At 33.7% G+C, this 24,015-nt stretch overlaps 1 protein-coding gene across 17 annotated transcripts in view; it reads right to left on the reverse strand.

Annotated features, from left to right (window-relative positions):
* CSNK1G3 (casein kinase 1 gamma 3) overlaps positions 1 to 24,015 on the reverse strand; it is a 103,672-nt gene that overhangs the window by 52,510 nt on the left and 27,147 nt on the right. For 12 of the 17 annotated variants that reach the window (XM_002744653.5, XM_008991609.5, XM_078364988.1 and 9 more), the window contains exons 2-4: positions 20,019 to 20,444; positions 12,306 to 12,346; positions 8,050 to 8,119 (exon numbers count right to left, since the gene is read on the reverse strand). In XM_002744653.5, coding sequence (XP_002744699.1) covers positions 8,050 to 8,119; positions 12,306 to 12,346; positions 20,019 to 20,196 — 289 coding nt within the window. In that variant the 5' untranslated portion in view covers positions 20,197 to 20,444. The remainder of the gene's footprint in view (positions 1 to 8,049; positions 8,120 to 12,305; positions 12,347 to 20,018; positions 20,445 to 24,015) is intronic. The other 5 variants (XM_078364993.1, XM_078364991.1, XM_078364990.1 and 2 more) reach the window with 1 other exon arrangement.

Genomic DNA, 24,015 nt, shown 5'->3' on the forward strand with positions numbered 1-24,015 from the left:
TAAACAAATATAGCAACATTTTTATATTTCTGTGTTAATTTTTAATACGGGATATATCAACAGCTGTAACTCACAACAACAAAAGTACTCTGAGATACTCAAAAAGTGTAAGAGCATAAAAGAATCCTAAGACCCAAAAGTTTAAAATGTGCTGTCCTAGCTGAATAGTAAGCACTGATATGAACCAACAGGTTCACTGAATTATGAACTTGGTAACAGTTCTTCCATTAAAAGACAACAATATCTGTATTTAGTAGTAAAATTCCATCAATTAACCCCAAATAAAAGAAATCAAGTTATCTCACTGCAAAAAGGAGCAACAATCCTTTCTGTGATTATTGAATTTATACATTTAGAAATTCTTCTAACATTCAAACAACGTTTAAAAAAAATAACATCACCTACAAACAAATAAAAATTTAAATGTTACAAAAACTGAAAAGAATTTAAGTTGTTATCCAATTTGGACCTAAAAAATTTAAGGAAAAAATGGACTCTATGATTCTTCCCCTAGTCTCTAAGCTACAAGCTTACAAATCTTTTCTTCTTACCATGCCTTATATAATATTTAAAGCAAAACTAAATATTAAGTTATCATAATTTTTCATGGTTTTATACTTTCTTTTTACTATTGTGTGAGGAATTACAAATATATATATATATTTAAGAATATTAAATCCCTCATCACCATTTAGTAATACTCTACTCAAAAGTATGGTTTGCTTTTTAAGATTCCTATGTGGTTAATCACTGAAAATACTGTAATAACCACACCACATACAACCACACTAATGCCTGTACCATATAAACCAAACTAAAACCACTATCAGTTAACCCCCTCTTTCTTAGTGATAATGCATAGCATTCTTTAAATGTACACATTCTCCATAAACTACAACTTTAACAGAAAAAAACTGTATACTTCCATCTGCTATGATAGTAGTACCAATTTAAGTATATATTCACATAAAATTAGTAAATGTTTAGCAATGCAAAATTTGTAGAAATTTCCATACAGAGAGATCTTTAAAGAATTAGAAGTATTACATATTTTTAAGACTTCTAAAAGCAATTCAGCTAAAACAGAAAAAGGAATTCTAAGAATATGCTACATAAACTATCTGGGCTGAGATTAAGTTTACAGTACTGATTAACCCACTCATCATATTTTCATTACTTTTGTTAGTATCAAAATATAGTAATATTCTAAGTAGTTTATTCACTTAACTTTCATGCTTTTTACAGTATTTCCTTTCAATTTTATCAAACAAAAGCTTATGAGATATATGGAGCAGAATTTTTTGAATGTCTTATCTAAAACATGGTCTGATAAACTTGATCTGGTAACTGAATTAAATGAGTTTTAGATACTACTGAATGGTTTATACCTACAACTTTAACAAAGTTTGTGCTATTACCCATAAGGCTTCTCAAAAGTGAACAGTACTATAAAATTTCCATACAGTAGGAAATCACCAACATTCATTTAACCAGCAAATAGAACTAAATAGTCTTAAAAAGAAAGTGAAAATGTAGGCATCTATAAACCAGAATAAAAATGTACGGAACACATAAATCTAAACTTTTTAACACAAATCAAGAAGGCAAAAGGATCAGCATAAAGAAGAAAGAGGGAGCTTCTTAAATACCTTTTAAAAGGCAACATTATAAAGAGTTATAATTTTAGTAACAGCACCTGTGGCTACCATCAAATTACGGCTTAGAACTACATAGTCCAAGGAATCTCAAAAATCAAGCTGCTTGAGAAATGATTATCTAACATATGCATGGTATCAAATAGTATTTTTAATGTCATTTCTATAGTTAGAGATTTGCCAAGGATAGTAATTTATGACAGAGAAAAAGATCATTTACTTCTCTGATAAGTAGTAACATATGACAGAATAAAAGGTTTACTTCCTGTGATAAAAATATCAGCTAATTAAGATGTTTCGAGGAATGCATTAATTGCAGTTTCTCCTAATGTAGCCTATTTATGTCAAAAATTAGGAAGTATTATTCAGAATCACAGATCTTCAAAAACAATTTTCCCATAAATTTCAAAATATCCTATACATTTTCATGAAATACTAACAATTCCAATATATTTATTTTCAAGTAAATGAAGAAATTGAGTTAATTTTAATAATTAAAGCCCACCCTTCTCGAGCAGTGATTAATTTTAGATGGCTGAATTGTATAGTTCAGTAAGTTTTGTTTTGTTTTGTTTTTTTAATGGAGTCGCGCTCTGTCACCCAGGCTGAAGTGCAATGGTGCTGTCTCGGTTCACTGCAACCTCTGCCTCCCAGGTTCAAGCAATTCTCCTGCCTCAGCTTCCCAAGTAGCTGAGATCACAGGTACCCATCACCATACCCACATAATTTTTGCATTTTTTTAGTAGAGATGGGGTTTCGCCATGTTGGCCAGGCTGGTCTTGAACTCCTGACCTCATGAGCCACCCGCCTCAGCCTCCCACAGTGCTGGGATTACAGGTTTAAGCCACTGCGGCAGGCCTTTGTAAGTTTTAATACACAACATCCTGCATATCTCTTTGGTTACCACTTCCATTAATTTAAAAATTTCATCAATAATTTTTTCCTCTGATCTCTAGTTGTCTAAAATGAGAAAATAAATTTACCTAATCATAGGATATTCCAAATAAAATTAATTTTTAAAAATTAAAAATCTAAAATTATATTATTTGTCCAGATACAGAATAAACTCAAAATTAACAATAAAATTTTGGGTAATATTAAAATATCAAACTTTAACCATAGGATCACAAAAGTTACAAAACTATAGGAAATTTGAAGATTATATATCCCAACTTCACGTCTAATAAAAAAAAAAGTCTGTTATTGTCATTTAAGAATTTATTGTTTCAAGCACTTACCAAGAACCTACAACTGCCAATTACTCTGCTACCAAGAAGAAAAAGATGAACGTATCATTATCACCGGCCTCAAAGTGTTCAAAATTCAGTGGAGAAGACAGACATAGACAAATAATAATTACCATAGGATAAAAGAAAAATAAAGGTTTCAAAGGTTTTCATATTCAAAATAATATCAGATCAAATAAGAAGAACCTTTTCTGGAGAGGAAAAGATGTCAGAAAATACATTGCTAGGCAGGTGACATTTAGCTGGGGCTTAAAGAAAAAAGGAATTCATTAGAAAAGAAAGATATTCCAGAAATAATACAAATGTGAAAATAATAAGATCTACTCAAGGAACAGTAAGTGTAGTGCAACTAAAAAGTAGGTCAGTAGAAAGAGAAAAAAACTTGGACTTTATACTAAACGATAAGCCCCTAGGTAAAGGTAAAAAGGGAGGTGAGATGAGTTCAGACAATGGGGACTGGAATAGGAGAATGAAGTCAAGAGAGAGTTTAAGAGACAAAATTGACAGAACTTTTTTACTATACCAATATGTCAAAGGAGGCTAACATTTCAGCTTGAATAGATGTGCAACTAATGGAACTCAGTAACCTAAAAGACCAATCAGGAAGGTCTTTTGAAAGACAGAGAAATTGTTGAGCAAATAAGGGGGAAAGAAACTAGGGAATTCAATTCCAGCTATATGAATTTCTGATTTTAGTAGGAACATTCATATGCAGCTAGATTTTAAATATGGAAGCAGGAGAAAAAGAACTGGAAGTTATCTTTACACAAATAGTAATTTCAGTTCTTCCTCCTTTCCTCCTGTTACAAAAGATCCAGGACTGCAGGATGAAGCCACACCCTTAGGTAGGAGCCTGGTTCCTTATTTTAAAGCAGCTGTACCAGCCCTACAATTGCCCACCTCTGAACTCTTTTGTCTCACATTACATCCCTTTACTTGTTTAAGCTACTGCTGTCACAATTTTTGTTACTAAGGGTCAAACTTATTTCTACCCAATGCAATGGTCCTCATAGCTTTGTTCTTGCTATTCTTTTTTGTCAACCTGTACACTCCCCTCAGGGAGATCTCATCCATTCCTTTAGTTTTAAAAACCATCTATGTGCTGATGACTCCCAAATCTAGGTTTTCATTTGACTCAATGAATACTGAGTAGATGTGACAAGACTATTCAATACATCAAATTTTTGCTATCACAGAGACTGATAATGATATAAAATGATATTCTAATTCTATGCAAAGCTAAATAATGTAATATAAAAAGGGATATTCTCAGAGAAGCTACATAAAGGGAAAGAAAAAAGATGGATTTACAGGAGGATCAAAACAAATGGGCAAAAACAAATTGTGTACTTTTTCACAGATACCTCACTAAATAATTCTAAATAAATATATTTTCCAATTTTTTTGTGGTAAAAGACACATCAAATTTATCATTTAAACCATCTTTAAGTCGTACAATTCAGCAGCATTAAGTACATTTGCACTATTGTACAACCATCACCACTATCCATCTCCAAAATTTGTTCATCATCCCATACTGAAACTCTCAGCCGCTTAACACTAATTCCCCATTTCTGCCCTCTCCCCAGTCCCTTAGACACAGGTTGAGGTTGCAGTGAGCTGAGATCATGCCATTGCACTCCTGCCTGGACAGGAGCAAAACTTTGTCTCAAAAAAAAAAAAAAAAAACACCGAAAGAAAACACCATTCTACTTTCTGCCTCTATGAATTTGACTATTCGAGGTGCCTCATGTAAGTTGAATTTATTTGTCCTTTTGTGACTGCCTTATTTCACTTAGCAGAATTTTCTTCCTTTCTTTTTTTTGAGACAGGGTCTCATTCTGTTGCCAAGGCTGGAGTGCAGTGGCGTGATCAAAGCTCACTGCAGCCTTGACCTTCCCAAATCAAGCAATGTTCCCACTTTAGCCTCCCAAGTAGCTGAAACCACAGGTGTACACGATTACACCCAGTTTTTTGTTTTGTTTTGTTTTGTTTTTTTGTAGAGATGGGGGTCTCAGTTTTGCCCAGGCTGGTCTTGAATTCTTGGACTCAAGCAAACCTCCTGCTTCAGCCTCCCAAGGTGCTGGGACTATCGGCGTAAGCCAACAAACCTAGCTTTCCTTTTTTAAAGCTGGATAATATTCCACCTTATGTATATACCACATTTTATCCATTTTTTTGTCAATGTGCACTTGGGTTGATCTACCTTTTGGCTATTGTGAAAAATACTTCTATGAATATAAGTGTACAATTAACTGTTGAAGTCCATCCTCAGTTATTATATATATATATATATATATATATATATATATATCCAGAAATGGAACTGCTAGATCAAATCATAGTTCTAAGTTTAAATTTTTCTGAAGACTCAACATACAATTTTCTACAGTGGCTTTTTTACATTCTTATGGCAATGTACCAGGGTTCCAATTTCTCCATATCCATACTAACATTTGTTTTCTATGTATTGTTTTGTTTGTTACAGTCATATTCAGGGCTATGAAGTAGTATCTCATGGTTTCCAGCTGCATTTCCCTAATGATTAGTGGTGTTTAGTTATTTTTTTTTTTAATGTTTTTCATCAGCCATTTGTATATCTTTGGAGATGTGTCTATTGAAGTCCTTTGCCCATTTTTGAATTGGGTTGTCTCTTTTTTGTTGTTGAGTTTTATAAGTTCTTTATATATGCTGGATATTACTTAAATATATCTATTTTTAAAGATAATATTAACAAGCAAATTTCTATATAAATAAAATTCAGCATGCCATAGGAAAATTATAGTTAAGTTACTCTAAATAGCCCATTTATTAAGAGCAGTCTGAAAATACAGTATTTTCAGATATGAATTCCAAAAATCAAACTGTCTAAAAGCCATTGGTTCTTCCAAAATAATTAAGCATTCTTGCTTTTCTACTAACCTCACAAAGGTACTCAAAAATGTTTTTATAAAATTCACAAATGATAAAAAACAAAGAAAGTATCCCCAAATTCATATGACTCGTACAAAATACTCAAAAATACCCTCACATGTCAGAGCTTCAGAGGCACCATGATGCACACCTTCATATAAGCCCATTTCTATTTCAATCTATGTAAATGACACCCATAGAGCACAGAAGAGCACCCTTACAAATAGAGACTGCACTGTAAATGGTGGTACCTGCAGTTTTGCAACACTGTAGCCCTATGGCATTCAAGTCCTAAACAATGTTTCATTTTTATTCTTACTATCTCTGACACAGTTTTTAAAATATAAAACAGGAAAAAGTTAAAATAATCAAAGTGGACATTTGTTATTCAATTCAATGACTTGCTAAACTCTAACGTGACTTACTCATTTTTATCCAATTAAACCACTTAATCCTATTCTTCCAAATGACAGTTGTACTACTGAAACAGATCTGTTGTTTTTATCACCCTGGCATCCAATCGCCTTTATATAACACATCAATTTCCCAACTCACAATCACCTCCCCCATTCTCAATCACTAAAGTTCAGATAAGCATTTGATTTAACCTGGAGCAATAAAATTCTCAGTAATTAAATCAGGGATAAGCATGACATAAGGCAGTAAGATTGAGTCCTACAACTTTTGTTGAAATATTTAGGGAAGAAACGCTTTCATGACTGATAAGCCTAGGTTACGGGTGGTCACCACCAGCATCTCTTAACGGCCAACCAGAGAGTAAAGCTTACATATACTCAAAGGCATATATTATAGAGACTTGAGATGTTGATAACATTATTTGAAGCACTGGATAGAGCAAAGTCTTATATATCAAGTCATTTCCTTGAATTTCCAACTACATGAATCAATAAATTTGTTTTTTTCACACTTAACTTCTTATTTGCTAGTCTTAACCAATATGCATAGTTTCACATACCATTAGTTTTATCATAATAGCCTTTAAATCCCAGTTGTCAGTGATAATTTGGATATCCCCCTGAGGCCTGTCTGTATCAGACTTAAATATGCATTTTAAGAAGTCTGTAGTGATGACCATATTACTACAAAATTTAAAACTTACTGTCCTTGCAATGACTACTATATGCAAAATATGCTCTTTGAAAAACAGAATGTAAAATTGTTATGAGTATTAAATGGACAGCTCTACCCACTAGAATGTAAACATGCTTACAAAAAAGACACATGAAGAAATTCCTTTTTATTAAATCTGGAGAAACGAAAACCTCCTATCTGTATTATTCAAGAAGCTATACAAGCAAAATCTTTATAATTAATTGATTGGAAGTAGACAGAAAAGTTGGAGCAGTGAGAAGCTTTTAACATAAAGGAAATGTAACACACATTAGAAATTTTTTCCATGAATTTTCTCTAGTGGCATGAAATAATCTCACTTAAATTTAGAGTTTATGTAAAAACATATTTATATTCGTTGCCTAGGGCTGCTGTAATAAATTACTACAAATTGGTGGCTTAAACAACAGAAATTTATTTTCTCACAGTTACGGAGGTGAGAGTCTGCAATCAGTTTCACTGAGCCAAATCAAGGTATTAGAAGGCCACGCTCCCTCTAGAGACACTAGGCCAAAGTTCTAGAAGCCTCTTCAAGGTTCTTATGGATGTTCTGCTCCATAAGAACACTGCCTAATCCTTTTCTGTGTATGTAAAATGTACCTCTGCCTCTCTCTTACAAAGATACTTATGATTGCATTTAAGGCCCACCCAGATAATCCAGAATAATCTCTCCATCTCAAAATCCTTAATTTATCATACCTGTAAAGTCTTTGTCATACAGTAACATGTAAAGTTCCAGGGATTATGATATAGATATCTTCTTTATAGCCATTTTTCAGCCTACCGCTATATTATAAGTCACTCCACAGCTATAATAGTGCCAAAAAGACTAAGAATATGGAAGAGGTATGCATTTTATATTCTCAAATTAAATTTTTCCATAATGTTCTCTACCCATATTAGCATAAACATAAAAAGCTCCAAACCTGTCATATTTAAAATAAAGAAGAGATCCTAAGACCATGGTAAGGAAATGTCTAGTAAACACAGCCTTGTGAATTAAATGTGTTAATTTAAGCCAAACTTAAAATATCATTCCTTGAAACTACAAAGTCATGACAATTTACTTTATTTCAAATTTAAAAATTAATATAAGATTTTACCTCCAGATCCTAACTGCTTATAGAATCTGTATTCCAAATGTAGCTGTGGTGCTCTGGATTTCATGGGCTCCTAATTGAAAAACAAACAAAAAAAGACTTTAAGTTACTAAAAGATCACTAGGCCCCAACACAAATGTTACAAATTTTGGTGTCAACGACTATATTACGTAATAGTCTACTAGGCATCTTTGTCTCTCTAAGATTAGATCCATGTAAAAGTCAACTTTTGTTCAATGTAAAATAAAATGATGCTACAAATCTACATAAAGTAAACAGCCATTAGATCAGGCAATAGAAAAATCTCTTATGTTTGACTCTTTGATGCTGAGGAAAAATATGTTTTGAACAATCATCACTAGAGAAATGATGGCCCTTACACTATTTATCCTGTTCCCCAAATTCACCTCTGAGCTGTGTATTTCTTACATAAAGGTTCTGGATTAAAATTAAGTCATAGGATAGCAAGAAAGAACAAGGATGGTAATATGGAAATTTTGATAGTAGCAACAATGTATTAAATTTTTTTCATTAATGTATAACTCATATGCAATAAAACACACAGTTTCTAAGCATTAAATCCATGTTATCTCCATATACCCCATACCACCACACCAATCTACAGAACATTTCCATCATCCGGAAATCCCTTTTTGACTTCTATTCACCTTTGGATTAGTTTTGCAAGGTTGCTGGATTTCATCTAAATGACATTATACAGTATACGCTTTCTATCATGTCCAGCTTTTATCATTCAACATGTTTTTGAGATTCATATATACACATACACACCACACACACAACACACACATACACATGCACACACACACACACACACAACATGTACAGAGGAAACATGGGTTTTAAATATTAGAAATAATGTTAAATATGAAAACACAGAAGTAAAAAACTGTAATAGGGTACCAGAAAATTTCAAAAGTAATCAATAGAACTTTGAAAATTAAAAGAATAAAATAACTAAATTTAAAACTCACTTTGCCAGCAGATTAACACAACATGAAAGAGAATTTGGAAACTGTAAGGCAGACAGAAAAATTATATAGAATGCATCATGGAGGAAGAAAAACTAGAAAACAGTAGATTAGAGACCTGGACAATCCAGTGAGAAGGTTTAGTATGGATCTGATAATAGTCTCAGGAGGAAAGGAGTCAGAAAAGCAAGCAGAGGCAATAATTGGATAAATTATTGCTATGAATATTCAAAAAATGATGAGGATAACAAACCACCAATTCAAGAAGAATGTCAATCCCAAACAGGACAACTAAAAATAATTTTATACCAACGCATCATAATGAAATTATGACCAACAACAAAGAATTCACATAAGCAAATATTAAGATCCCACTGCAAAACTTAGAAATTTTATTACAGGAGAAAACAATCAGCTTAGTTCTTGAGAGGCAGGATAGTACAGTAGTTAAGAGCACAGACACTGAAACTAAATTGTACTAGTTTTGAATCCTAAACCCTCTACTTTCTAGCTGTGTGATTTTCAGCAAGTTACTTAACCTTTCTGTAGTTTCCAGTTCCCTCATCTGTAAAATTGGGTTAAAACTTAATCTTTCTCATATATAAAGTACTTAAAACAGTGCCTTTCTTACATCTAGCACTATATTACCTATAATTCTTCAGTTAACTATTTCTAAGTACATAACCTTAAGATGTAATAAAAAGATGTCCACGTAAACAACCACAAATGAAATTAAATATATAACATATTCAATCACTAATACCCCTCAGATACAAACAGAGCGCCAAATTTGACTTAGTTGAATCATTTCAACTAGATTCCAGTATTTAAGCAGTAAAATTTTAACACTATATAATAAAAGTCACCTTCTCCAGAATGACATACAACAAGATATAAGGATGGTAGCTGAGGTAAAATTAACAAATCCTGAAACAAACTATCAATCTGAACTAGGGTAATATTAGATAAATGTAAAAATCTTTTTAAGGGATAACGGAGCTGAAAGCAGTCACAAAAGTCTGCTCTCTGAACTCAGGTTATCAAATAATGCCTTTATTTGTGCCAAGCAAAGTATAAAAGCTAGATAGCACTGAGGTATACAGACATAAGATTTTCAAGTGGTTACTGTTAAGGTAGGTCTAGAAAAATGTTATTTGGTGCTAACAGATACAAATGAAAAAACATTTAAGGAAATTATGAACAAACTATCGTTCAACAATATATATGAAAAGTTTTCTGTCCTTCCAATATTTCGATGAACTTGAGGTGAACGTGACTAGATACCACTCTACAACCTCAAAATACTAGAGACATAGATCCAAAAATATTCCTAGTTCCCCCCAAAAAATTGAATAACCATAATAATTACATGTAATGCTAATCGTTATGCTTTAAAGGACAAAGCAGAGAGGAAGAAGAATGTTTCCCCCCCAAAAAAAGGGGGAAAGTAATTAAGAGGACAGAGATACAGCACAAAAATAAACTTAAAAAGTGATATATGTGCATCTATATAAGAAGGCTAAAAGATGACATCATAAATGTTTAGTAAGACATCAATAGTATGAACAAGTTCCAAATCTGAAAGTAACAGGACCTAAGGATCATCACTTAATGAATGAAACAGATAAGGAAAGGTCAGCCCAGAGCAGGGGTTCCTACTTTGACAGGATGGTTTATCTGACTTAACATTTCAGATAAATATCATTCACATACAAAACATGCTCCCATAAGTAGTTTCTCACTATAGGCTGTTGTATGAATAGCACAGACTGTAAGTACTGCCACACTTTTATCCTTGCACACAAGGATTGTTGTAGGTGTGCAAGACCCCTGGCCTACAACGTGAGTAAAGGAAGAATTTCAAAGAAATGAAAGTCAGTGATGCCCATTCAAACAATGTCCAGGCTGGGCATAGTGGCTCACACCTGTAATCCCAGCACTTTGGGAGGCCAAGGTGGGCGGATCCCACAGTTGGCCTCCCTACTGTGATTAATATTTACCAACCTCTTGTCCTGATTATGCTCATGAGAGGACCCTGTAATTTTAACTTGGACTTTCTATGTACATCAGCCTATAGAAAGAAATTTGGGCTTTCTGGACCTGTAATAGTAAAATACTTCATTATTAGTTAGAAATTCACTCTTTCCTGAATCTCTGAGAGCTTGATAGTGTGAACTGATTACTGTGAATCCACCTCTAAAAAACAGTGACAATTGTTGAGATAGCCTAACCAGGTTTTGTTTCATAAGCCAAGAACCAGATCTTAATACTAAGATGGACTCACCTAAGTAAAAGCCAGTCTAAAGCAACATGTCAGCCAGCCAGTCTCTCTTGATGGCACTGCAACCCTACTGTACATCTTTATTTCCCAGTGAAGAAACAATTGTTACACTAAAACTTGGTCTATACTCATAAAGATACTTAAAATTAAATAGTAGAGTTTTTCTATTTCCTCCCATTTGCCTCTTCTCCCAATAGTCTCTTTTATATATTCATTTCACATTACCCTAATAACAGAGGTTATATTGGCAGAGACAAGGTTGACAAAGGCAGAGAAAACCAAGCCATACTAAATCTCAGGAAAACCTGGCTGGCAAACCAGACAGAAAAGTTGTACCAGAAAAAGTATGTCTTATAAAAATAATTCCTAGATCCCAATTCTTCCAAAAGCGATTTCTCTCTGCTTTGCAGCTGTCATACTGGGCATACTGAAGACTTCAGAATAATCCCACGGGAGTTTGCTTTCTTTGTTATCTATCGCCTACCGCATCAAGCATTTCTGAATCCCTGAAAGTCAAGCAATAGCCAGCTTTACCATACATACGAAGTATCAATTTAAAAAGAAATTTCAGAAGCTAACTGGCAGTATGTTTTCAAAGAATATAATCCTGAATACTAAGAACACTTCTGTTTTATCAAACTGTTTGAATCAGAAGGCAAAATCTCGTTAATTTTTAACCAATTAAAATTCCTTCCCTAAATTAAAAATAGGGCCAAGATCCAAAAATTCAGTTCCGTGATGCTGCCAAAGTAAAGGGATTGAGTTTTTGTGGTACAGACAAACATGAATGTCCTACACATTACCATATACTTTAAGAGAAAGATGATGTTAGGAGCTTAGCAACAAAAGATTAGCTATGCATATAACTTTCAAATAAATATCCAAATTATAAATGACATTAAAAACAAAAAATGATTAAAATATAAGTTAATAATGTAAAAAGTAACAAGGAAATAATTAAGAAAAATTAAGAAACAGAAACTTACCAGCTTAATTGCCACATATTCATTTGTGTATAAATTTTTCCCTTGAAAAAGAAATAAAAAATCAGATTCTGCCAGTAATTTATTTTAAAGATACATTATATAAAACTGTACTCTGAAAAAAAGCACGTAATACATTTAATTAAAGCATGGGTTTTGCTTCTGTATCACCAAAAAAAATTAACAAGGAAATATTTAAACTTATTATCAACTCAATGATACATTTAGTATTTCGCTGAGATTCAAAGTAGAAAGTGATACAAATAAACACTGCAGATATTAACAGCCCACTTACAAAAATGGTAAAATTCTGATTTCACTGGAATATTGTATATAACTTAGAAAGTAATCAATTGTCAAATGAATGCTTAAAAAATTTGAAAACCAGAACTCCTATATAAGAATACCAAATTATTCTCCCAACCATGAAATCTATCATTTCATTTTAAATCCATCATTATTATGAGACGTAATCTTACTAAGGCTCATATTTAATCAAGTAAATGTATTAAATACATTTAAAATACCTGAAAGAAAATGAAATAATATTTAAAAACATTCAGTAATTAGCTCTGATAAACTATCCACTTTGAGGACAAAAACAGTTATTGGCGCCTCACCTTAACCAGATTAATTCCAAATATCTTAAGAGTTAAATATAAGCTATAAAACAAGAAAAAATATTTATCGCATCCATATATTAAGGACTTTTAGAGCATAAGAATTAAGATCATGGCCAGGCGCAGTGGCACATGCCTGTAATCCCAGCACCTCAGGAGGCCAAGGCAGGACAATCACTTGAACCTGGGAGGCAGAGGTGCAGTGAGCTGAGATGGTGCCACTGCACTCCAGCCTGAGCAACAGAGTGAGATTCCATCTCCAAAAAAAAAATATATATATACATAAAGATCATAAGGTTTTATACAGATTTGATTACATTATATATTTAATATCACCAGAGATTTAATATCACTAACTCGTAAAGAATTCAAATGAATTACAGTAATCTTTAGCATTGGCAAATCAAAAACAATCTAGAAAATTCCAATTGGTCAGCATCTGTAGACAAAGTAGAGTACTGAGGAGAATTTTGGAAGCACTAAGTATATGAAGATAATTTGATTAATGTGTAAGTACATTAAAAAGAATTTTAAAAAGTACATGATTTCTGAATTTCCAGGATTTTTTCAAATAGCATGTATTACTTTTATAGTGAAGAAAACAGAATGATAATAGTTGTTTTTTTTTTTAACAGTAAGAGTAAATGGCCCTAATCACATTGGCTACTGAACACAGAAGAAGCAATCATCAACTTTGACACATGTGATTTTCCAACATTATAGCCCAAACCTCCTTCCATACAGCAGCTGATGAATGGTAGTAAAACTTCTAGGCAAAATTCCAGCTTTTTATACAAATATTGTAATACTTTTCTGAATTTTGTCCTTATTGCACAAAATTGAGTGAAAAGAAAAAGAAAAAAGAAATATTCATATTAACACTAAGTAATATAGGTGTCAAACTCAACACAGTTGGCAAAAAAAATGGCATTCAATAGAAGTTCCAAAAGTGGTCAACTTTAAGCTCTATTCATATATGTACTGAACCTATATACATATTTTTTAAATGACAGAATATTTCATATTTTTAGTCAATTATTTCAACATTTAGATGTACCTCCATAAACATTTTCAAAAATGCATTATATATGAAAAGTTAGGTTTCCTCTAGTAACCTTATATAGTGAATATTTTAATGATATTCACAATGAAGAACTTAATCTCAAATAACTGTCTAAGTAACAAAGAGACAATTCTGGTTTTGAGTTCCAAGACAGAATTTGTATTTCCTAAACATATTATTATCCTTTCATAACTATTTTGTATATGTTGTCTATTCACAAGTCCACAGGGAAAAAACTTCACAGGACAAGAAGTTAGGTTAAATACAGATCTCAAAGTATCAAAATATACCAAATGCCTCTAAAAGTACCATTTTTATTGGCTTTTATATGTTCCAATGTCTACCTTTTAAGTCACAGCAGAAAGCACTAACTCCTAAAAGGATTATCTTTTTTTTAAATCCTAGACATTTTGCTGAAAGTCACCGTTATAAACATGAACAAAGATTAAGCAATAACACGAGTGCATTTTTGTCACCTAGCATATACCCACAGCCTCACATAGTTGACTTTTAATCAGTATTTGCCATACACATAAACAAACAAATGATGCACAAAATACGTGTTTATGTATGGTGTGAGTGAAAGGGACAGAATGTGCATGTAGAGAGAATCCCATTAAGAGAAAAATCTAAGTAAACTGGTGCCAGTTAAGTGATGTTTTAATCTAATTTTAAAAGACATTTCCAGTAAAGCACTGTGTCATACATATTAAACTTGAAAATATAGTTTTACCGATTTTGTGGCTTTGAGATGGCAATTATCAGAAACTATGTTCTTCAAAATCCATATATATATATGTTTATAGCAGAAACAACTATTTACCCACCAATAGCCATTCTCCCCCTATAGAATGCGCAAGCTTGAAAATGGATGCTCAGCTAAGGCATTTCCCACCTCTCTTCAGCTTAGCGTGGCCGTGTGACTAAGTTCGGGATGTCAGTGAACATTAGGTATGTTCCTCCTCACTTCCAGGAAGGAATGTATATACTCCTGTCCTTTTTTCTTTCTTCTTGCAGGCTGGGAGATGGAAACATCTAAAGCAATCACCTTGTACACAGAGATTGAAGTCACATATGAACGATGCAGAGGTACCTTGACACTTTGGGTTTCTCCCTCTGGTCTGTGTCACGTAAAATAAAAATAAGCCATTTGCTTGAAACCACTATATACTGGATTTATCTGTTACCATTTTACAGTCTATTCCTTAGTTATTACATTTTTCAGATAAGTTTTATAATAGCTTCAGTTAGAAACAGTAGAAAAATCAATAAGCATGAAAATAATGAACCCATCCAAATCTACATATTTATTTGATACATATACTGTAAGGCCTGCAAAATTTTCAACAAAGGAATTATCAAATACGAACAATAAAATAAGGTGTTATTAGCTTTGTAGGAATAAGAAACAAAAAAACAAAAATAAGATGTTATGGAAGCTCCTGTGGTATACTTAATTATGTCAAAAGTTACAATATCTCATTTCAGGTATGGTTATTCATAAACCAACAAGTAATATTCTCTTCTGTGCTTTTTTTTTTTTTTGGCAACAAAGTCTCAGTCTGTCACCAGGCTGGAGTGCAGTGGCACAATCTCGACTTACTGCAACCTCTGCCGCCCAGGTTCAAGCCATTCCCCTTGTCTCAACCTCCCAAGAAGCTGGAATTACAGGTGTGAGCCACCACACCCAACTAATTTTTTATATTTTAGTAGAGACGCGGTTTCACCATGTTGGCCAGGATGGTCTTGATCTCCTGACCTCATGATCCACCTGCCTCGGTCTCCCAAAGTGCTGGGATTACAGGAGTGTGTCACCACGCCTGGCCTATGCTCTTTTATATTATAGTCAGATGTGGCCACAGATTGCAAAGAAAAGTCTCTACGAAAATAAAGGTTATTATACTTACAAATTCTGGAGAAGAAGTCACACTGCATGCCACACAGGGTCACAAGGAAAGCACTAGGTTTTGGTTAGGTGGCAGAAACAAGAGCAAGCAGAGTAACGAGGCCAAACATTTACTGGAGTTTCCAAGGGAAAGGCAAGGCCAGGCAGGGAAAATGGTTAAGGATTACTTAGTTTGAATAATGCCAGTGACCCTTGGGCTATAATAATGGGTCTCTAGCTGCCAGGTGGCCCTGGAGGGATGATAAGGTAAAAGAATACTGCCTCCTGGATGTATGGGTCAGATAGAAAAGGGCTGTGGATTGGTTAATGTGCACATCAAAGGCATGCTCCCAACTGAGTTTTTTGCTAACTCTAAAAATTGGTTAACCCCTAGAGGGGCAATCTCATCCCAGCCAGAAAAAATTTTTAAAACGTCAAAACATCATAATACACAGAAAAATAAAAACACATATGTAATACAATCAACCCTGTATTTTAGCTAGCTATGTTTGGTCTTATTGAGTGACTATCAAAAACATTCCTAGGAGTTTGACCGCCCAAATTGGAAATACATTTACCAATAAAGAATGCAAATCTTACTACCAACACATAAAATAAAACTACAAAAACAGATGGTTCTCAACTATGATGGTTCAATTTGAGATATTTCAACTTTACATAATGATGTAAAAACAATATGCATTCAATAGTAATCATACTTTGAAATTTGATCTTTTCCTGGATAAGGTCAAAATAAGCAATAAGAAGCATGATACTAGCTCTCAATGCTGGGCAGGTGCAGTGAGGTGACACTGTCAGTCACCCACACAATCATGAGGCTAAACAATCAATATTCTACAGTGTACTGCATTGCCAGAATTTTCTGGATATTGTGTTTTGAGTTTTCCAATGTCATTATGTCTATAAAATGCCCATTTTCAACTTAAGATATTTCAACTTAAGATGGTTTTATCAGGATGCAACCCCATCTTAAGTTGAGGAACATTTGCACATCAATTCACCTTCCTTATTTCTTCCTATTTATTTTAGAGACAGGATCTCACTACATTGTCCAGGCTAGACTCGACCTCCTAGAATCAAGTGATCCTCCTACCTCAGCCACTCCAGTAGCTGGAACTACAAGCATGCTCCCACATTCCTGACTGTTAATTTTTTTTTTTTTTTTCATTTTGGAGATAGAGTCTCACACTCTCTTGCCCAGGCTGCAGTGCAGTGGCACGATCTCAGCTCACCACAACCTCCACCTTCCGGGTTCAAGTGATTCTCCTGCCTTAGCCTTCCGATTAGCTGGGATTACAGGCGTGCACCACCATACCTGGCTAATTTTTGTATTTTTAGTAGCGACAGGGTTTCACCATGTTGGTAAGGCTTGTCTCAGCCTCCCAAACTGTTGGGATTAGAGCCACTGTGCCTGGCCCTGTTCAATTTAAAATAAAAACAGAATCCAGATAAAAATGATAAATACATGTATTTAAATGCAATTTAAAAGTAAATAAACATAATTTAAAATTATTATTTTAAATGCTTACCAAGTTTTTTTTAATCTCACCATCATTTTTTTTTTTTGAGACAGCATCTCACTCTATCACGTAGGTGCAGTGGCACAATCATAGCTCACTGCAACTTTAAACTCCTGAGCTCAAGTGAACCTTCTGCCTCAGACTCCTGAATAGCCAGGACTATAGGCATACACCATCACACCTGGCTAGTTTTTTTAATTTTCTGTAGAGACAGGCTCTCACTATGTTATGGAGGCCGGTCTTGAACTCCTGGCCTCAAGCCACCCTCCTGCCTCGGTCTCCCAAAGTACTGGGATGATAGATTAGAACCACCATGCCAAGAACCACAGGTCTGAAGTTTTAAATGTCCTGCAATGCCTGGAACAGTGTTCTACTCCAAAATAGAACTATCCAGCCCAAAATACCAATTGCGCCCTTACTGAAAATCACTTACCTATAACATGTGTAACTTATAGTCTTTCTTACCCAATATTAACCACATAAAATTTCAGTACCAGAAATCAAATGTTCAAGATGTATCTATTAATGAGGTTTTAAAGAAAGTATTTTAAGAATATAAACAAGCTTTTAAGGTTAGTGTTTGTGCAGGTATAGAAAGAATAATGCTCACAATAACATTTTCTTAACAAAGAAACCATCTGGGGCTTTTTGAAAAGCAGTAAAATACCCTTTTAGTAGTCTATGAAAAAGGAAGAATAAAATCATTAGTCTATATCTATATATTATATGTATCTTGTAAGTATATATAAAACACAGACACAGAGACAATACACTCAAATAAATTTATATATATATATATATATATACACACACAAATGTATATATACACCAAAGACCCATAGATAGATTAGATAGGTAGGAAGACAGATTGATATACTAAGAAGCCATCATATTCCTATTCCTGTTTATTCAAACACTGCAAAAGAAAGGGGTGTTTTACTGCTGTTTTAGTATGGTACATATAGTTTCTCACATTGTCCTTGTTAAAATGGTCAACTAGCTTTGTGTGAATACACACACACACACACACACACCTATATACACATGCCACATATGGGGATGTGTGTGTATTCACACAAATACATATGTATCTGTGTATGTGTATAGTTATTTTGAAATAAACCATATGAAGCAGATTTTGAATAAAAATGGCCAAAGTATATGCAAGTATAGTGTCGGTCTTTTCACAATATTATCTAAATTTGATCATCACAATAACCTAGGAAGTGGAAATGATCCCAATATAAAGAGAAATTTGAGGCCCTGAGTCTTTAAATGATTTATGTGCTCCATAAAGCACTATTTTTATATTCTTCCAGAATATCATCAATGCCTAATTGTACCTGGTACATGATAAATATGTAATAGGTATTGGATGTTACTGAGAATTATACACAATAACAGATTATAAACAAGTAATGTTTTCTCTAACTCCAAAGTCTGAAATAATTTAGAGCTTTCAAAGTATCTAATTCAATATCCTTCAAATAATAAAACATAAAACACTGCCCCTTATTTGAATCCCTACTAAATATGAAAGAGTCTGCCAGCAACATCATGTAACAACTAGATATAAATTATATCATTGCCTTATATTGGCTTGCTTCATTCAAATATTTAATGTATATCAACTACACAAAACTAATAAGATGAAGGAGTAACTACAGATTAGGGTACTTCACAAGATGAAATGGAGTAGTAATCGAGTAGATAAACATACAATTGGATTTATTTCTAGCAGCAGGATTGAATCTAAGAGAAACTGTAAAGTCAAATTTTCTTTTTACATCTAAAGTTCACTCTTGGTGGCCCACTGACCAGAGCACTCATGGTACCTGAATACTGACTTCTATACAACCATTATAGCCACCCCACCCTCCTGCTTGGTTTTCTGCAATGGAAAAGCTACATCACTACTGTATTAGGAGTTAAAAGACCTAGATTTTGATCCTGAGCTTGCCATTAAATTGTTGTGAACATCTGACAATTAACTTTCCCTCATTGAGTTCCAATTGCCTTGAATATAGAATTAGGAAGCTTAATTAGACCAGCATTTCCCAAATTCCCCTAATTATAACAACCTGAATCAATACTGAGCCCCTTGTTAAGAATATAGACTCTTGAGCCCCAACCCCAGACATACTTGAAGCAGAAGGGTAGAAAAAACAAAATTAAATTACAATGATGTAAATTCATTAATTGTATGCAGTTTCAGTATATTAACTTGACTTTAAGCCACATCCATGCCCCAAAAGTGATGAATTACTAAACATTTTTGAATCTGAAAAAGTAGTCTAAATATCATTCCTAAAGAAAACTGCAAAGGCTTTACTGGAAGCTATTTCAGCCTACTGGGCCTTTTTAATTGTTTGTTTTCTCATCACCTGGATGATTAATCTCTGGATGGTTAAAGTAGACATTCCTATACTAGAGAATTTCTTACACATGAAAATACAAGCACAAAAGAAATTCCCAACATCTGTATTCTTTAAAATTATCACAACCATTAAACAACTAAACACTTATATACTAAATCATTTTCATTAAAAAGTATCTTCCAATTTTTAAAGTGCTTCTAACGTAATGGAATAAACAAAATAGTCTTACCTAATCGTAATTCTCCAAAATTGCCACATCCAATTTTTTTTCCAACTCTAAAGTTAGGTCCAACCATTAAAACTCCAGACGATGAAGACCCAGTTCCTCGAGTGTTGTGCCCCGATCGACCACTAGGTCGTGCCATTCTATCATCTGATTTGTCCTTGTCTTTCTTTTTATTTTCCATATCAAGTTTGCGGTACTCCACTTTGAATTCTTTAATCAAGACAAGCACACTGAAACAGGGTATTGTGAAAACAGGTACATCACTAGGTAACTGTACCAGATGGGTAATGTTAACATTCAAATTGCAGTAGGTAGTCAATTAACTGGAGCATGTTCATCCCATTCGTAAAATTTTTCTCAGTTGTCTTTTCAGCAAAACATGTCTTCAAAATTATCTTTTCAATGATGTGAGCTGATATTGATAGAGAGCTAGAATATTAAGAAAAGGAAATTAGTCAACTAAGAATTTTAAAATATATGTTTGGGAAATTAGATAACAAAACAAAAGTTTAGGCAAGAATTACTGCTATATGTTGATGCCCATTGAAATCAAACCACAGTACAAACTTTTAAGTTAATCATTATCCTTTATTTATATACTTTAATACCAAAGATAGGACAAAAATAAAACAAAGAAATCACATATTCAACTACTTCTTAAAAATTAAAAAAGGGACAAAATTATATTGTTTCATAACTCAATATACATTCACTAATATAAACCTTTCAGCTTAAAATTATCTCAATTAGACAAACAGTACTCAAAATATTTTTCAAGTCTTTTGGAAGAGTCTTCCCCATTCATATTATCTGGGAATTACCTCAATTCTGTAGTAATTCTGCACCCTTACACGATTTCCCTACTTTTCTATGGTAATTCTGCACCTTATGCGATTTCCCTGTTTCTGTTTGAACAATTTGAGTGGGCTCTTGTTCTTTGCTATCAAAGAAATTATAATTTCAAAATATAGTCACTAATGAAGAAACAAGGGTTGATATCAAATACTTATTCCTATTACAGAAATTTTATAATTATATAATCCAACCACAATAAGGTTTGTAACAAATAGTATTTTCTGATTAATTTTTAGCAACTCACCAAATATGCAATTACTGTTACAAGTAGTGACTAACTGGGGCCGGTAGTGTGGGCAGTAAGGGAATTTACCAACAGTTAGTAAAGAAAGGCAGACTTATTAGAAAAAGTAGGAAAACACTTTGCAGGAAAGCAATGGGCAGATCAGCAAGAGAGGAGCTGACTGAAAAGAGACAAAGGCTTGGCGGGGATTATATAGGATCATTCTTGTGCTGGAGAGGGCTATGTGCAGTATTGATAATGTCAAGGTTGCAGTGAGCTAACCTGTATTTTTCTATCAGCAGAGGGTCTGGTGATAAGTTGGGCACAGGAAGACTGAGTTTTTTCTGCAGAAGGGCTATGTGTCCTGGACAATGAAGAAATTCCAGGTTTTTCTTTTTACATCCCACCCCCCAACGCCCCCCCCATCCCACCAGCCTGACTCCTTTTCCCTAATTAGGATTCCACAATTACTCCTAACAATCTATTTATTAAATTTGTTTTATTTGCCATACTCTTATTTGCAGACGCAACTTTAAGCTTCCGTTTACTCTCCTTCCAGCCATGACAGAGTAACTATACTGAACATCTCTTCCTGTTGTAAATAAGTAGAAAGCTAGACAAAATATATAAAGCATCTGTTTTTAGGCATCAAATAATAGGCAGTACAGACTGTGATCCTTGAGAAAAAAACACAAAAGGTGAGTCTCACCTTCATCCAAGCTCTCTGGCTAGGAGCAATTTCCTAACCACAGCACAAGGAGGCCTCAGGCAACACAGAGTGATCATAGATCAGAACATGCAGCTGTTGAAGTGAATGGAATTTGTAGTACAAAGAATCAAAAATGAAGTAGTTCTGTAGTGGTGTGGGTTAAGGTGGTAGTAGGGCAGAAGGCTAGGCTACACGTGTGCAAGGGAATAGTCTGAAAAACCTAGCAGAAAATAGCTACTACAGTGTTAAATGAAGAATAGAAATACTAGAAGTTTCACAGAACTGAGAAACTTTAAAGTTCCTATTAAGTCATAGAAGAACCTCACTAATATCCCAGGCATTCAGCTCGGATACCACAAAAACTCTCAAAAAAGTCATATCCAACAGTAAAGGCCTACTCTAGTGTGTCCCAACTAAAGTCTAAAACTAAACCTAGATAGGATTCAGAGTAGCTCTGAACACATTAATTGCATTCTAGAACAAAACTTAAGTCTCAAAAAGACAAAAACCCAGACTCTCAACAATACTACTAAAAATTACCAAACATGTAAAGTATCATAAATGTAACCCATGGCCAAGAAACAAAGCTGTCAAAGGAGACAGACCCCAAGATGACCCTGATGTTTGAATTGGAAGACATGACTTAACACTAAAAAATAGCTATGAGAGTCATATTTAACTGAAGAAAAAAAGGGCAGAAAAAAAAATTGAAGAAATAATAGCTAAAAACTCCCCAAATTTGATAAAACAACAAAAACCTACAAATTGACTCAGCAATAATCACATAATAAACAAATTTTTAAAAAAACTAAATCTATGCACATCACAAACTGTTAAAATCCAAAAATTTAAACAATCTTGAAAGCAGAGAGAGAAAAAACTAAACTTGACATATAGGGGAACTAACTACTTATCAAAAACAATGGAGGCCAAAAGAAAAGGGAAGGATATTTTCAAAGCAATGAAAGGGGGAATAAAAACTTTCAATATAAAATTCTTTTTCCTCTTTTTTTCCCCACAGGTGTTGATCAATTCAGAATTCTACATCCAGTAATGTTATTCTTTAAAACAAGGAGAAAGAAAGGCATTGTTAGATGAAGGGAAGCTGAGAATTGGTCACAAGCAGACCTGCACAACAAGAAATGCTTTTTAAATAGTCCTTTAAGCTGAAGTAAATCACATAATACCAGACAGAAATCTGAAACTTTAAGAAGAAATCTAGAGCACTGAAACAAGGAAATGCATGGGTATTCATTTCCTTTAAAGATAAATTACTATTTAAAGCATAAACAATTTCTTACTGTTATATATAACACAGGTAGAAGTAAAATATATGACAACATTAATGGCAAGGAGGGGTAGTTGTAAATGGAATTACATTGCTTTAAGACTCCTTCTTGAAAATTATTAAGAAAGTAGATTTTAAGTGTTCTCACCACACACAAAAAATGCGAGGTAATGCATATGTTAATCAGCTCTATTTAGCTATTCCACAATGTATACATATTTCAAAATATGTTCTACACAATAAATACACATAAATTTTATTCACTATATAAATTAAAAAGAAAATGAGAAAAAGATTGTATTTGTGAAGAATTATGTGGTTCTACATTAATTCTACATAGCCAATGATAAGTTAAAATGCACATTTTAATACCTAGCTCAAACGATAAAAAATGAGTTACAATAGGAATAGCTAAAAAACCAGGACAAGAAATAAAATGGAAGATTAAACATTACTTGGTTGTAAAAACAGAGAAAGAACATACAAGACAAAAGCAAACAAATAACACAATGGACTTTAAAACGCACATAAAATGAAATAGACCAGATTTTCCCCCAAACAGGCAAAAATTGTCAGACTATATAAAAAAAAAAAAAAGACTCAACTACAAACTGTTTACAAGAAACTATTTTAAATACAAAGACACAGCAGTGGCTTACACCTGTAATCCCAGCCCTTTGGATGGCTGAGGTAGGAGAATCGCTTGAGCTGAGGAGTTCAAGACCAGCCTGGACAACATGGTGAGAGCTCATCTCTACTAAAAATACAAAAATAATAAGCCAGGAGTAGTGGCGCACACCTGTGGTCCCAGTTACTTGAGAGGCTGAGGTGGGAGAATCGCTTGAACCTGGGAGGTGGAGGTTGCAGTGAGCCAAAATTGTGCCACTGCACTCCAGTCTGGGTGGCAGAGTGAGACCCTGTCTCA

Source organism: Callithrix jacchus, chromosome 2 (genome assembly GCF_049354715.1).
Source record: "Callithrix jacchus isolate 240 chromosome 2, calJac240_pri, whole genome shotgun sequence".
Taxonomy (NCBI): domain Eukaryota; kingdom Metazoa; phylum Chordata; class Mammalia; order Primates; family Cebidae; genus Callithrix; species Callithrix jacchus.